This window comes from Podarcis vaucheri, assembly GCF_965113315.1.
Source record: "Podarcis vaucheri genome assembly, chromosome: 1".
NCBI lineage: Eukaryota > Metazoa > Chordata > Lepidosauria > Squamata > Lacertidae > Podarcis > Podarcis vaucheri.
This window is the reverse complement of record NC_138759.1, coordinates 61,769,947-61,784,191: the sequence shown is the minus strand read 5'-3', so window position 1 is coordinate 61,784,191 and position 14,245 is coordinate 61,769,947. Positions and strand designations below refer to the sequence as shown.

The window sequence follows — 14,245 nt, the reverse complement described above, 5'->3', positions numbered from 1 at the left end:
GGTAAATAAAGGTCTGACCTCTGAAAGGCACAGATGTCACAACCATGAGCTGATGTGGGATATGGAACCCTGCCCAGGTCCATGTTACCTCCATTGCACTTTCTGGGCATTGGGCCTTTAGCCTATTATGTGTGGCTGTAAGCTTTCACTGCCAGAGCTTAGCACATCATTGAGCTAAATAAATATTAAACAGCATTAGTTGTATCTGATTATCACTAAAGCCCACAGAGGAGCCCATTGTACCTACTGGATTCTCAAAAGCCCATATAAAGGCCAGAGACAGTCAGTGTTTCTCAGATATCCTCAGCATTCATAGGTAATTTGTAAGCACAGCACTGTGCCTTGCTGTCTGTCCTGACAGAACCCATTTTTTAAAGTCAGCAACCACAATAAAGGAAAAATAATCACTGAATCACCTGAAGTAGTTTATGTCTATCTATCCAGTAAAATGGGAGGGAATTTTCTTGCCTGTCTCAATCTTTTTATATCATAAATACAAACCTATCAGTTATTCCAGACTTTGTATCTTAATTTTACCTCTGTGACCCCCATGAGATATGATCTCACGGATCTGCTTGTTGAACCAAGTGTTCTCGGCTATTTGGCAAAATATCAATTGCTAAAATTGCTGGCATCCCCCGCCTTGCATTTTTAAAGCTTCTTTCCCCTCTTTATTTTTTAGAGCTGGCTCAGTTTCCCCATGCATTTAGTTCCTCCTCTTTGTTTGGGAGGCCCACTCCAAAGTGGCTCAGATGTTTATGTTTGCAGAAAGGGCTTTTGCTACACCTGCGTAGCCCATTCTCTTAGCTTCCTGATTTCCGGAGCATAAAAAGGCAGGCTGCTGGAACAGGAGCCACCTCTCATCTCAACATGCCTGGCAGCAGCTCAAGCCATGCTTGGGCAACCCCTGTGCTTAACATGCACCCTTTCCTGCCAATTCAAAAACAATAATAATTCAATTTTCTAAGAGGCACTCACGCATGCCAAATCGGAAACCATCCTGATCTCCCAACCAAGAATGGCTTTTGTATCCAGTATGATCATCCATAAACTGATTATGACTGCACAAACAGTCCTTCAAATGTAAATAATTTTTTTAAAGATGGGAAGTAATTTTGAATGACAGCCATAGAGATATGGGTTTCAATTAATGCTCCACGCGAGTGATGCTCTTAAGGCACTTTCTACACTACAGTACCAATTTCCCAGGCATACATACACTGGTTTGGGGCCCCTTGACACTTGGAACAAACCCTTGGTATTGAATTCTAAACTTCATAGGAAACATATTTAAAGTGAAATGTGCACAGGAGTGCAATTTCCATTGTTTAATATAATCCAATAGATGGATAAAGAATAACACTCTTTAAAAAGAGCAGTTGCTGGCTCAGGTTTGGAAGCAGATTTCCAAAAGCCGCTAATGTGCAGACTCCCTAAGTTTTTTAACCCACAGTTCCAATCTTGGCACGGGGAGTAATTGGAAAAGACAGGCAGACGTTTGGGTTTCCTGATCTCATTTGCGCTGGGGGAAATGGGAAACCCACAAACTTTCTCTTTGCAAACAAGGAGCTGCGGTTTCTTTTTAACTCTCTTGGGGAAATTAACGGGGAGGTTTTTTTTAAAAAACACACGAAGCGATCAGCAAACCTAGCGCCCAAATGCCTGCGCTTGAGGAATCCTTATTACAGCAAAGGGCACTGAGGCAATCCAGAGAAGCAGGGAGGGAGAGGAGGAAGTAGCTGAAGAACAAAGTATAAGCACCATCGATTTCTATTTTTCTGCTTTGAAAGAAGCTTAAGCTAGGAAAGATCAAACTACAGGCGCAGCCATGCGTTGCAAGAAAAAGAGAGAGAGAGAGAGAGGAGGAGGAGGATCTGTGGGGAGATCGGCCTCTGCTTCTGCACTCCTGCTTTGCTTAACAGCTTTATTCTGAACGCTGCGCCGCTTGGAGCCAAACTCCAGCAATGATGCCCAGAAAACAGCACACACAAAAATGCCATCCACACGAAATGCCCAAGGCACATGGCGAGAGGGTCTCCAGCAGACTTCCTCTTCACAGTTATCACCAGCGTGCAATCGGAAATCCTTACCAACTTCATGGTCATGTTGTTCTGTTCCCAGCGCCATAGCATCACACTCATTTTCCTCGGCCAGCGCGCCCAGCTAGCAGCACCTGCCCAGAGGAGCCAGCACCCAGCCAGGCTACGCGTCCATCTCACGCGTGCTTCCAGTACCTTAACATCCCGCCGCTACAGAGACCTTCATTCCCCTCTGTTGGGTTAAGGAAAGCCTCTCTCATCTTGACGGTGTTCTCTGCAAACTTAGCTCTCTAGTCGTGCACGGAGCTGAGCTAAGACCATGATGCATCAACTCCTCTCTCTTTCTCTTTCTCTTTCTCTCTCTCAAGCCAAATCAAACAACTCCTCAAATGAGCTGGAGGAGGCAGCTGGGGCTGCAGGAGTGAAAGAAGGACAAGGAAGTCTCCCTCCCCGCTCCCCCCCTCCCCGCAACCATAAGCACTTCGCAGATTGGGCATTCCTGGTTCAATGGGCCGTTCATCGTTTCTGAAGAGAATCCCGTTTAACCCCTTCGGGGAGAGAGTTTGATCCGTGAACCGGGGAAGAATGGGAGCAGCGCGCAGAACAACGGGCCCGCATGCGAGGAGGGAGCGAGGGCAGGGCAGGCGGGGAGTTAAAACGCCCAGAATTGCTTGCTCCCTGCTTCAGCCGATTTTGCAAACGGAGCTGGCGATTTCAAGAGCAAATTTTGAGGTTTAGTGTTTGATTAAAGAAGAAGAAACTAGGATAGCATAAGCAATCAGCTGGAAAGGTAGCACATGCTCTAGGGTGATCTGGTGCAATGGGACTTTTATTTTCCTTTCAAATTTGGACAGGTGTACATCCAGGGGGAGCGGCACTGGATGACATTTTCTCTTTTGCAAAACTGCAAGAGGAATCCTATCTCAATCAAATCACAAAGGTGGAAAGGGAGCTCGAAGTCCAGCCCTCTGCCTATGCAGGGAATCAGTTGTTCCAGCATCCTTGGGACATATGAAGCTACTGGGTGCTATCAGACATTGATCTATGCAGCATACTCTCTCTGGCAATGGTGTTCTAGGGGGGCCATCAGGGATAGCAGTTTGGGGCAGAAGTTTGGGCCCTCTCAGCAGGATAATCAAGAGGACCCTTAAATGCAGCAGAGCAGGCTTACACATTGTGAAGCAGCCTGCCAGCCCACCCCAACCCATAGGAATGGCTGAGCTTTTCTTAGGATGGAATGCAGGCAGGGTAGGGTTGGCAACCAGCTACACTTGCCCCAACTCTTGGAGGGCTAAGCAGGGACCAGCTGCTTTTTTGTTCTTTATTTTAACAAGACTCCCACCCTGGGCCTCAGACAAGCTCTGTATGGGGCTGAGGATAGGTGTCTCCTGGCCAGGAAATGCTGGGGGCAGGGGAGTGTCCTTGCAGTGGGAAGAACAGAATGGTAGAGTTGAAAGGGACCACAAAGGGGCATCTAGTCCAACCTCTGTAATGCAGAAATCTTTTGTGGAACATGGGGCTCGAACCTATGACCATGAAATTAAGAGTCTCATGCTCTACTGACTGAGCTATACCCCTCTGCTTTTTTTTTTTTACATGCAAAGCAGACTTTGCAGTAATGACAGAAATTCTGAGATAATTTGCTTCTTTTTTAATATACATGCCCCTAATCTTCTTCCTTCTTTCAGGCAATGTTTCTTCCCACCTGCCTTCAAACAGTGTTGTTGTTGTTGTTTAGTCATTTAGTTGTGTCTGACTCTTTTGACCCCATGGACCAGAGCACCCCAGGCACTCCTGTCTTCCACTGCCTCCCGCAGTTTGGTCAAACTCATGCTGGTAGCTTCGAGAACATTATCCAAACATCTCGTCCTCTGTCGTCCCCTTCTCCTTGTGCCCTCCATCTTTCCCAACATCAGGGTCTTTCCCAGGGAGTCTTCTCTTCTCATGAGGTGGCCACAGTACTGAAGCCTCCGCTTCACGATCTGTCCTTCCAGTGAGCACTCAGGGCTGATTTCCTTAAGAATGGATAGGTTTGATCTTCTTGCAGTCTATGAGACTCTCAAGAGTCTCCTCCAGCACCACAATGCAAAAGCTGGAGTAGACTCTTGAGAGTCCCATGGACTGCAATAAGATCAAACAGTGTAAGACAGCCTAAAGGATGCTGCCGATGAGCCAGTTAAAGTTACAACACAACCAATGGTCAAGTGGCATGCACTGCTTTCATCTGTTAAGGGCCACATATCCTTGGGGAAATGCCAGCAGCTGCATGCCAGTGGTGAGTTGAACCAAGCCCAGCAGTGGGTGGGACACCTGCTTTCTCTATTCCTTCCTTCCACCACCTTTTTCTCTCTCTTTCTGATACATGCATCTCCTTCTCTCTTCCACCCCACCCAGCCAGGCTACAGCTGTATGGACAAGTTGCTCTTGCAAGAAGTGATTCCTTGCAATGGGCTTTTCTCCTTCCTGCTTCCACTGCTCCAACAGTTAGGGCTTTTCCTGTTCCTCCCCCCCCTTCCCCTTCTGTTATCCTCCCCACCCATATATGCACTGAAAATAAGCAGTGGGCCATGTATGGCCCATGGGTCAGCCACTCCTGCCCCAGGGGGATGCACACATCCCCATTCTTGTCAAACAGTCTTCTGGCCAGTTCAATAAGCTGTGACCAACCACATCAGATGCAGGAAGGGAATCCTCCTTCCACATGCAGATCTGCCTTGTGGATTAGGCAGCTGGGTTCAGGAAATCAGTATTGTACAGCCACCCACACTCATTAAAACATCTGCCAATATCTGAAACTGGCTTCTGTGTATGTGCAGTCATTGTAGGTACACATCTATATGCATTGTCATTGCAACACTGAACTCACTGGGTGCACATTTTCATGGTGAATTGTCTGGATACTCATCCCCATTCAGGGCCACTATCCACTGCTCACAACTAGAGTCTGATCGGAAGAAGCTGCTATATCTAATAAAGATAAAGATATTGCCCAACTTTGGAATCCAGAGGGGGGTTTTCCCCCTTATGGACCAACACAGCTACCCTTGGTTTTGAGGAGTTTGGGGTGGGTTTCTTTTTTATATTTAACATAGATTCTTCTGGGCTGGTGGTAGTGCACTATGCAGTATAAGGTCATCATATCAGATATCCAATCAATGGAATTTAAGGAAATTAAGGATATGTCCAGCTAGCAGATTTCTATGCTTTAGCCCAGGACTAATCCAGGAGCACGCAAAGCACATTCTCTTTCTTATCCCATAACATGCTATTGTACTCTTGAAAGGATTTTCTGATCTGCTTGGCAAGCAAAACTTTTGCCAGCCTCAGAGACCAACAAAGAAGTCAAAAGGTTTCCCTGAGCTACAGTTTTAAAGCAGATGAGGACAGACACCTGCACAGTTATATCAACCTTTAAATTCATCAGGTTCATTTGGCCATTATAGAACGAGCTTTTAATTCTTTCTCAAAGGTATAAAGGACTCTTCTTCATTTGCTTTTGTGGCAGCAAAATACCTTGCACTGCAAAACCTTCTGAACTAGCCGGAGTGAGTGCCCCGCTGAAAGGTCACCTCCAGGAGGTTGGAAATCTGAGGGAGAAGGTCGCAGCCTGTTGGCGGGCTTTGGAAATTAGATGCACGATTTGCAGGGGGGGTCAAAGGCAGCTACAATGAGCCAATGACAAATGAAAAGATAAATGAATATGAGGAGAGGGGGAGAGAACCTTGGATGTGAGGCCAAAGGGATTTCTATGGGAATTACATAAGTCTTCTTAAGCACAGTGCTCACGCAAACTGCCAGGCCCTTCAGAGCTTTCCTTTTAACTGAATTTAATTTGTCCCTTCCGTGCTACTGCTGACCCAGTGGAAGCACTACACAGCCTGCCACTTAGGATGTTGTCACCCAGCTTCCCAACTGTGCCTCAAGGAGGTTCAGGCCAGAACGTGCAGCTCAGGGAAGGATATGGAAGAAGGCTCTGGGCCATATCTGTATTTTCAGTGCTTCCCTGTGGTTTTCAGCAGCTCCTTGAACTAAGTGGATGTGACCCAGGATTGCTCTGACTTAGAGGGGAAGAATTAGAATGGCCTCCTAAACAGAAGCCAATTAAGATCCAATAGGGCCCAGCTGGCTGATCGACAACGAACCAATAAGCAGCTCTTATTTCCTCAATTATTTCACCATCCGTTCATATAGCTTGCTTGCTCTCTTGTTTTCAGTCACATGATTCCTTGCCCACCTCCCTCCTGTCTTATTTTGTTTTCCTTACTGCCCCCTACTTCTGATAGCCCCAATACTCTTTCCCCCCAAACCCCTGCAATGACTGCTGTTCCCCCTCCATAGCCTTTAGAACATAGGAACATAGTCAGAGATTGCTGGACCAGGCTAGTGGCCCATCGAGTCCAGCATCCCGTTCTCACAGTGACCTACCAGATGCCCTAAAGCAGGCTTGGCCAAACTTGGCCCTCCAGCTGTTTTGGGACTACAACTCCCATCATCCCTAGCTAACAGGACCAGTGGTCAGAGATGATGGGAATTGTAGTCCCAAAACAACTGAAGGGCCAAATTTGGCCATGCCTGCTAAAGAGAAGCCTGCATGCAGGACCTGAGCACAAGAGCACCCTCTCCCTTCTTGTGGTTTCCAGCAACTGGTATTCAGAGGCATTACTGTGCCCAGCTGTGGAGGCAGAGCGTAGCCCTCATGGCTTGTAGTCATCAACAGCCTTATCCTCCACAAATTTGTCCTCTGTCCTCTCGGACCCCTGTCACTCCTTCCTTTGCAATGATTGTGCTACCGCCCCTGCCTGTCTTAACAGTGTTACAGCATTACAGTTTATTGAAGTCTACCCACTTGACATTATTATGGAGGCCTGTTATGGAGACCTGATGTCAGCCCGCCCCAGAATCTCAGACAGTCCTAACATAAAATCCTTGCCAACTACCTTTGGTGCATTTTCTACTTCTGGTGACTTTGTTTGCTATATCAACTTGGAACCTGTTCAAATCCCCACTCAGCTATGAGGTTCACTGGGTCCTTTGCTGTTTCTTCTTCTTCTTTTTTACTTTCACTGGGTGACCTTGGGCCAGACACTATCTCTCAGCCTAACCTACCTTGCAGAGTTGTTGAGACCATTAAATGGAGGGTGAAGGATAACTATGTACACTGCTTTGAACTCCATAAAGCATGGTGAGATATAAATGGAGTAAGCAATTAAATGAATATGCAAAAGGCCAAAAAGTTATTGGGGGCCCATGGTAGATAAACTGCTTTATCACTTCCACAATCATTTTCACCATTCCTTCAAAGCAGAACTTTTTCTACAATGATTTTCCAGAGATTCAATTCACAAATTCAGCTACAAGTCACCAAATGTTGGGTAATCTGTTCATGCATGGATGAACCATCCCATAACTTCTACATGGCAAACTCTAAGAATGCTCCTACAGTAACAGATTGTGACTATTATGCTGTACAATATACAAAACATACAAGATATACAAAGTATGCTAGAACTTCCTATGATAGAAAACACAGGGACTTTGATCAGCTTAGAAACACAACAGAATGCAGTGTTACTAGAAAAAAATAAACCAGAAATCCTATTTTGTTCCCATCATTTTCTAAAATACAGCCCATTTTGGACACATTCATTTAATTGAGCTTTTTTGAACTCAAGATGTATTTTGCCTCCAGAAGAAATCCTGATAGCATTGCCAGGTGTAATTGACACTTGTTTCTTTCCTTTTTTAAAATAAAAAATAAAAAAGCAGTAAGGCTTTGGAGTTTCTTTCATCCTCTTGCAGAACTTCCCTAATAAGGAGCTCCTTGAACAAAATGGAAGAGATAAGATTGGAAGTGGAGTTGGCAAAATCCTTGCTATGACCTTTTCCCTCCTCCCACAAGCAACCTTTAGACAGCTCATCCTCCAGTGCTGTGTGTTTGACTCCACAGAGACATGCTGCTCACACATTCTGCCTTAATTTAAAAGGGTAGGATGGCAAGGGCACATCCATACAATTCCTTTAAAAAATAGCATTTATCAGGATTTCACAAACCCTTTTCTTGAAACTACTGACATTTAGCAAGGAAGGATGGAGGTGGGGGTGGCCAAGGAGCTTTTTACCAGTACATGAAATGCATGTCAGACTAAAAAGCTTGTTAGCAGCCCTAATGGGATGTTAATGGGCACTTAAGCATCCCAATTAATGTGCAAAATAATGCTCTTGTTATTCATTGATGATTCTTCAATGACACAGAAAACAGGTATGAGTCCTGCATTCAGCCCCCTAATGAATATAATTCTAACTCCCAGGACACAAAGGATACTGTTGGGAAAACAAGAGGAAACAGATGTTGGGGAAATTATGAATGAATTCAGAACACATAAACATTGTCAATATATCAGTTACTAGAGGGAAAGAAAAACCCATTAACTACTTACCCATTGTGTTGCCATGAAAACTATGCATAACAACAACTGGCTAGCTAGCATTTAAGATTCATTACAATTACTTTGGCTTTTTATTTCTGAGTTCTCTAACTCAGTTACAACTATTCATTAATTAATGCATGAAGCCTACTAATAGAACACTTTGCCATTTACACTTGCTGTTTTCTTGAGTTATAACATCAGGCCTAACCAAGCCAACTCAGAAATAAGCCCTGGTAATCCCCCCCCCCCCAGTTTGTTAGTGTTTAAAGTGCCATAAGGCTTTTTGTTGTTTTTACTGCAACAACTACACATCTGGACTTTGTTCTGGAGTGACTTCACACATGTTTTCTGAGTCTTGTAACTGCAATTTTATTGTGGTATGAGTCTTTGTAGACAAGAGCCTGTGTCATCAGATGCAGATAAATGCCAGGTTACGAAAGCTACTGCCTATAAAGCAAAATGTTTCTGCATGGGATTTTCTGATGGAAATTTTCCGGAGAATAATGAATAAGATCACAGTGACAATTATTGATGCGATTGAAAATATAAAACTCTTCCCTCTACAGCAGAATCTATGGCTGAATCTTTTCAAAATAAAGATGTTTCCATCAGGATTTCCGATTTACTGTATATGCTGAATTGTATTTTTATTTTATCTATTCATAGAACTTGTTAGTTGCTTTATCCTGCCCAGGGCAGCCTAAAGCAACTTACAACCAATTAAACAGACAGACAAAACCCCTCACATTAGAACCTGGGAGGGGGTGTTGTTGTTGTTGTTGTCGTTTAGTCGTGTCCGACTCTTCGTGACCCCATGGACCAGAGCACACCAGGCACACCAATCTTCCACTGCCTCCCACAGTTTCCTGCCTACTTCCAAAAGGCCACAGATAGTTAAAGGCCAAAGGCTAGTTATAGAGGGAAGTTTTTGCCTGGCAGCTGAAGATATTTAACAATGGCAACAGAAAAGCTTCCCTGGAGAGAGAGCGTTCCACAAATGGGGAGCCACCGCAGAAAAGGCCCTTTTACATGTTGTCGCCCTCTGGACCTCCCATGGATCCATACCCCTTAGAGAAAAGATACAAATCTATTTATTTATTTATTTCATATATATTTTTAATGTTGCTTGACTGTAAGGGAAAAACTTCAAAGCAGTTTACAAAAAAAAGATAAAACAATAAAATGATCACTATGAAATTTACAACCATAATTTAAAACATAGGAAAGTTAAAACTGCAACAGAATTAGCTGAAACAAATTAAACTTCATACAAACACCTTGGTAGACTTGTCTAAATAAGGTTTTCAGCCTCCGCCAAAAAGAATACTGTGAGGGTGCCCACCTGAGATCAATAGGCAAGGAGTTCCAAAGTATCAATGCTACCACACTAAACCATTGAGTTCTTACAGATGCAGTGCTTAAGACACTAATATTTGTATTTTAATGCACTGCATGCATATTAAGCCAATGGGCCAATTTTATTCTTGTTATTTTTCTGTTGGTTGCTATTTGTTCTTTGTGAAACATCTTGGTATTTCTTTAAGCTAACAGTAATAACAACAATGGACAGAATTCAATGTAGTCCTAAGTGGAGTATGCATACATGGAACAAGGTCTGCTCATGCGACTGGGTATTTCTCCTTCTCATCACCCTGTTCACCCCCTAAATCTGTAATGGGGTTTCTTCCAAGCAGATTTAGGGAGTGCAGGGGATGAAGGGTGAGGAGGGGGGGGGAAGTCCCATTGTGAAGGTGAAATTCCCTCCCTACACTTGGTCCCTCCAACGACTTCCTGGCATCAACTAAAGACATACCTGTTTACTCAGGTTTTGGGGTGATAAAAATGATAAAGACCCTCAGATTGCATGATGGAAATGGTTTGGACTGATATATATGATATTTAATTTTTACATGTTTTGATTTTTGTTAACTGCTTGCATTTTATGTGATTGTGCTGTATACCAGCCTAAGTTCCCAGGGCAGAAAAGGCAGTCTAGAAATAAAATAAAACAACACAGCACATGACCCTCAACAAAATCTGTATGACAGAGAAAAAAGCTTAACTGATGACATGCATTCTTTATTTCTCTTGCAGAAGAGGACAAGTGGTGCTTGCTAATCCTTTTCAGGAAGTTGAAAAATCTCTCTTGGTTTCCCTAATAGTGCTTCCTGGATCAATATGCCCAGAAGCAATGACTGAAGAAGATATAATTGATCATGTTGATTTCGAGGGGTGGGTAAGTAAGTCTTGCCACCTGCTTTAGAGGGACACACAGGAACACATCTGAGGATGAATTTTACATGCAATAAAATTGAGATCAATGCAAATAAATTATTTATCAAATTATTTATCATTTGCAGAAGCATTAGGAAATGTCTTTGAACAACATTTTAAACTGTAACAATGAACATTAATTTGCAGGGTGTTTTGAAGCAAGAAGTAGGGTGGATAAAATGAAATGAAAGTCCAACTCATTATTATTATTTTTTACAGGCCAAGAATCTAACATACATCCTTTGTATAACTAAGAAAGAGATGAGATTGTCTGAAATCTTGGCAAGTTTGAGTGCAAATGTTGTAGGAAACATACCGGTAAGCAGTGACATGAAAGCAGCTGTGGAAATGGGTGCCCCTGTATATTGACAAAGCTTCTGTGGCTGCTTCATCAGCCCTTGAAAACCAAAGGCCACTTCAAATGAGTCAACAGTGTTCCACCTTTGCTTTTATGTTCCATCATGACTGCATCAGATTGTGTTGCTTTGATGGATTTACAGCCCTGTCCATTTATTTTTGGCTGTTTATTACAGCATTATCTTTGAAAGCATTCAGGGTTCCCCTGCCCTTCTTATTATGCAGCAGTGACTCACCAGATTTACTGAGGCTTATCATTCAATGATCCCTGGGATGACATCAGCATCCCCAAAGCTGGACAGTTCCACTCACTTCAAAGATTTTCTCCCTTGCTCTTCTCCCACCACCTCCCATGCTCAGAGAGATTACTCAGAGTAGCTGCTAAATTACAGTGTATTATTCACATAGTTTTCTCTATAGTTTGGAGCAGCTCTTCATGGAGCTTCATATTCTCCCCATCCCAAATCATAATGAGGCTAAGACTCCAAGAGGAGCACAAAAAGTTCTGGTTTGGAGAGATTTAATCTATACACATTCTAATAAAGCAGCTGCCTCAAAATACTTGGATGTATGGAGAATATAAATGGGGCTGAGATTTCAGTTGGCGCATGAGAAGTTTAAGTGCCAAATTGAAGAGTGGGGGGCGGGTGGCATATCATCTGATTGTCTTGCAGCTCTGTCAGGATCTGGTTTGGGTCAGCAAGCTCTGATGGAGGAGGAGGTAGAAGAAGCAGAAGAGGGCTGAATTGTGGGAACCTGGGTTGGAGGAGAGTGGGTTCTCCCCTTTCCATCCCAACTTCATTTGGAAGGGGAAACAGGGATGCCCACTATCCCCTTTGATCTTCCTGCAGATAGAAGAACCTCAATGGAGGCTGGGGAGGGATTTGATCAGCTAAGGAGGAGGCTGAGCAGGAGATGGCAGTGACTGAGCAGGAGGGTACAGTCTTGTCACCTAGAACAGCATCCACCCAACCCAACGAAGAACGTGCTTGCAATCTCGATATTCCTACACATGGGTGTAGCTGGGGAGCAGCTCCCCCCAATCCACAAAAATTATTGAAAAGCATTGAAATTACTTAAATAACTGAGGTTCTGTCCCTCTAGCAGATACCTTTGGCTACCCCTTGCAAAAATCCTGGCTATGCCCATGTTCCCAGAAAATGAGCGAGTCTTATGAAGGAGTATGCCATGCCTTGTCTTTAAAAGCTTGATTGGAGGGATGGAGAAACTCACTGGGACATCTTCACTACCTCTATCCAGTTATGAACTTCTTGCCCTACTCCTGAACTTCTGAACTGTGACTCCTGTGCACTGTGTCTGCTGCTGAGTCTGTACGGTTACCTGCCTGAAATAATATCTCTCTCTTATTTAGCAGTAAAAGTCTCTGACTATGCATGTTGGGTGGAGGCCAGATCATTCATATATTTTTGACAATTATTTCATGATTTATAGCCTCATTTATTACAATGTGATTTAAGTGCAACTATCTCTCTCTGGATTTGGACCTTTTTGCAAAAAGCCCTTGATATAATTAACAAAGTGAAAAATGCTTTAAAAGAAAAAGAAAGTTTTGTATTCTATGGCTCTGATCCAAAGAGTTTCCTGCATGAGTGGAAAACACTTCCTGCTTGTATAATGGTGAGTTACTGATTCCACTGATTTTCTTGTCTAGTGGGACTCCCTCTCTGTGTGCTACTTCCCACACCATTCTGGATGGTTTCCTGAGTACCAGGAGCTGCTTTTCAGTTTGGGCACATGAAGATGCAGGGCCAGGAATTCACCTGTTTCTTGATGAATTTGAGCCAAAGTAATCAAGCAAAATCATCTCTCTCTCTCTTTCTTATTATGATCTAGACAGTTTTAGAAAGGATTATTATGATTTACCTGTTGGGGGGGTTCGCTTTATTTATGCACAACTTTTATCAGGATTCTTTCAGAAGTCAGCATTGCAACTTCCTGCTTACATTTGATGAAATGAAATATTACTTTGTTGGATACAGAGCTTTCAGAGATGCCTTCCATGAATTATCTCCAAATGTCACTGACAGACCTCTATGGAGAGAGAGAGACAGTGCAATGAACTCTGCTTATTCCCATTTCTGCTCAGGTTAGACCATTTAATTTTGAAAACTGGTTGCAACCTCATTAGCCTGATTTTAAAAACCCCAAAACCCAACAACCTTGAGTTAAAATAGTCTTGAAAGCAATATCACTTTCCCCTTTCTGAAACAATTTGTTCAATTACCCGATTATCACCTCCTCTTCATTTTCCTTTACTTTGATTATATTCTGACATGGTGAAGCAATTAAGTCCTGGCAAGACTGGAGAGGTTTTAGGTTACAGTGTTAAAGCAGTTTCAAACTGTATAAGCTGCCCATGACCTTCCGAGAAGAAACTTTACACATAGAAGCCTACCTCTGAAATAATGATTTAGAATGAAACTAACAGGAAAAATGACAGGAATGTTTTCAACGGGCAAAGTGAGGTGTGGTCAAGCAGGGCAGCCAACACAGACCTGCTCAAAGATCATTGCACTGGAGACGTAAGTTGCAGGATGCAGACTGAAGCATGGCATGGTTTCTATCCAAAAACAGCAAGCAAAACTGAAATAGCTTATCTTTTATAGAAAGGGCACACTGCACACTGTCTGTATATCTAGTCTTGAACATATTTTAACTTTTAATATTTAGTAGTCTAAAGTAGTAGCCCAAGAAAGGATTACATAAAGCTGGTACATGCAGGCTAGATTTCCTATGTGCCTTTAATGCTTGCTTAGGGTGGAGAATTTTGGCAGGCACATCTTCTCATCTAACTGATCTTTAAGAACATTCCCTTTTTTCTGGGAATACATTACAGCAGGACTTTGGGGGTTCTCTTCTGATTGCAACATCCCCTTGCTGCATGAAGAGTTAGTTGGGAACCTATAGGGGACTTTATGTGAAGTAGCTCCACTTTGACTAGGATGTTGGGTAATCACACAAAACTGACTGGGTGTAGAAAGAGAACACTTTGGATCCCTGCCATTGGTTAAGGTAAGTTTTTACAAGGTAGTTCCAGCATGGGAGAGTGTAGCTCTAAAGACTGCACCAAAAAGAAAATTCCTTGCGAAAATTCCCAAAGCAGCACTCTGGCAGTAAATGACACAG

General features: G+C 43.3%; 1 protein-coding gene across 8 annotated transcripts in view; it reads right to left on the bottom strand.

Annotated features, from left to right (window-relative positions):
* Window positions 1–14,245, bottom strand: part of NAV2 (neuron navigator 2) — a 543,877-nt gene that overhangs the window by 243,531 nt on the left and 286,101 nt on the right. Inside the window, exon 1 of one of the 8 annotated variants that reach the window (XM_082223100.1) lies at window positions 2,091–2,222. The exons of the other annotated variants lie outside the window; for them this stretch is intronic. Coding sequence (XP_082079226.1) covers window positions 2,091–2,141 — 51 coding nt within the window. The 5' untranslated portion in view covers window positions 2,142–2,222. Of the gene's footprint in view, window positions 1–2,090; window positions 2,223–14,245 lie in introns of those variants that run through there. 8 annotated transcript variants of the gene reach the window in all.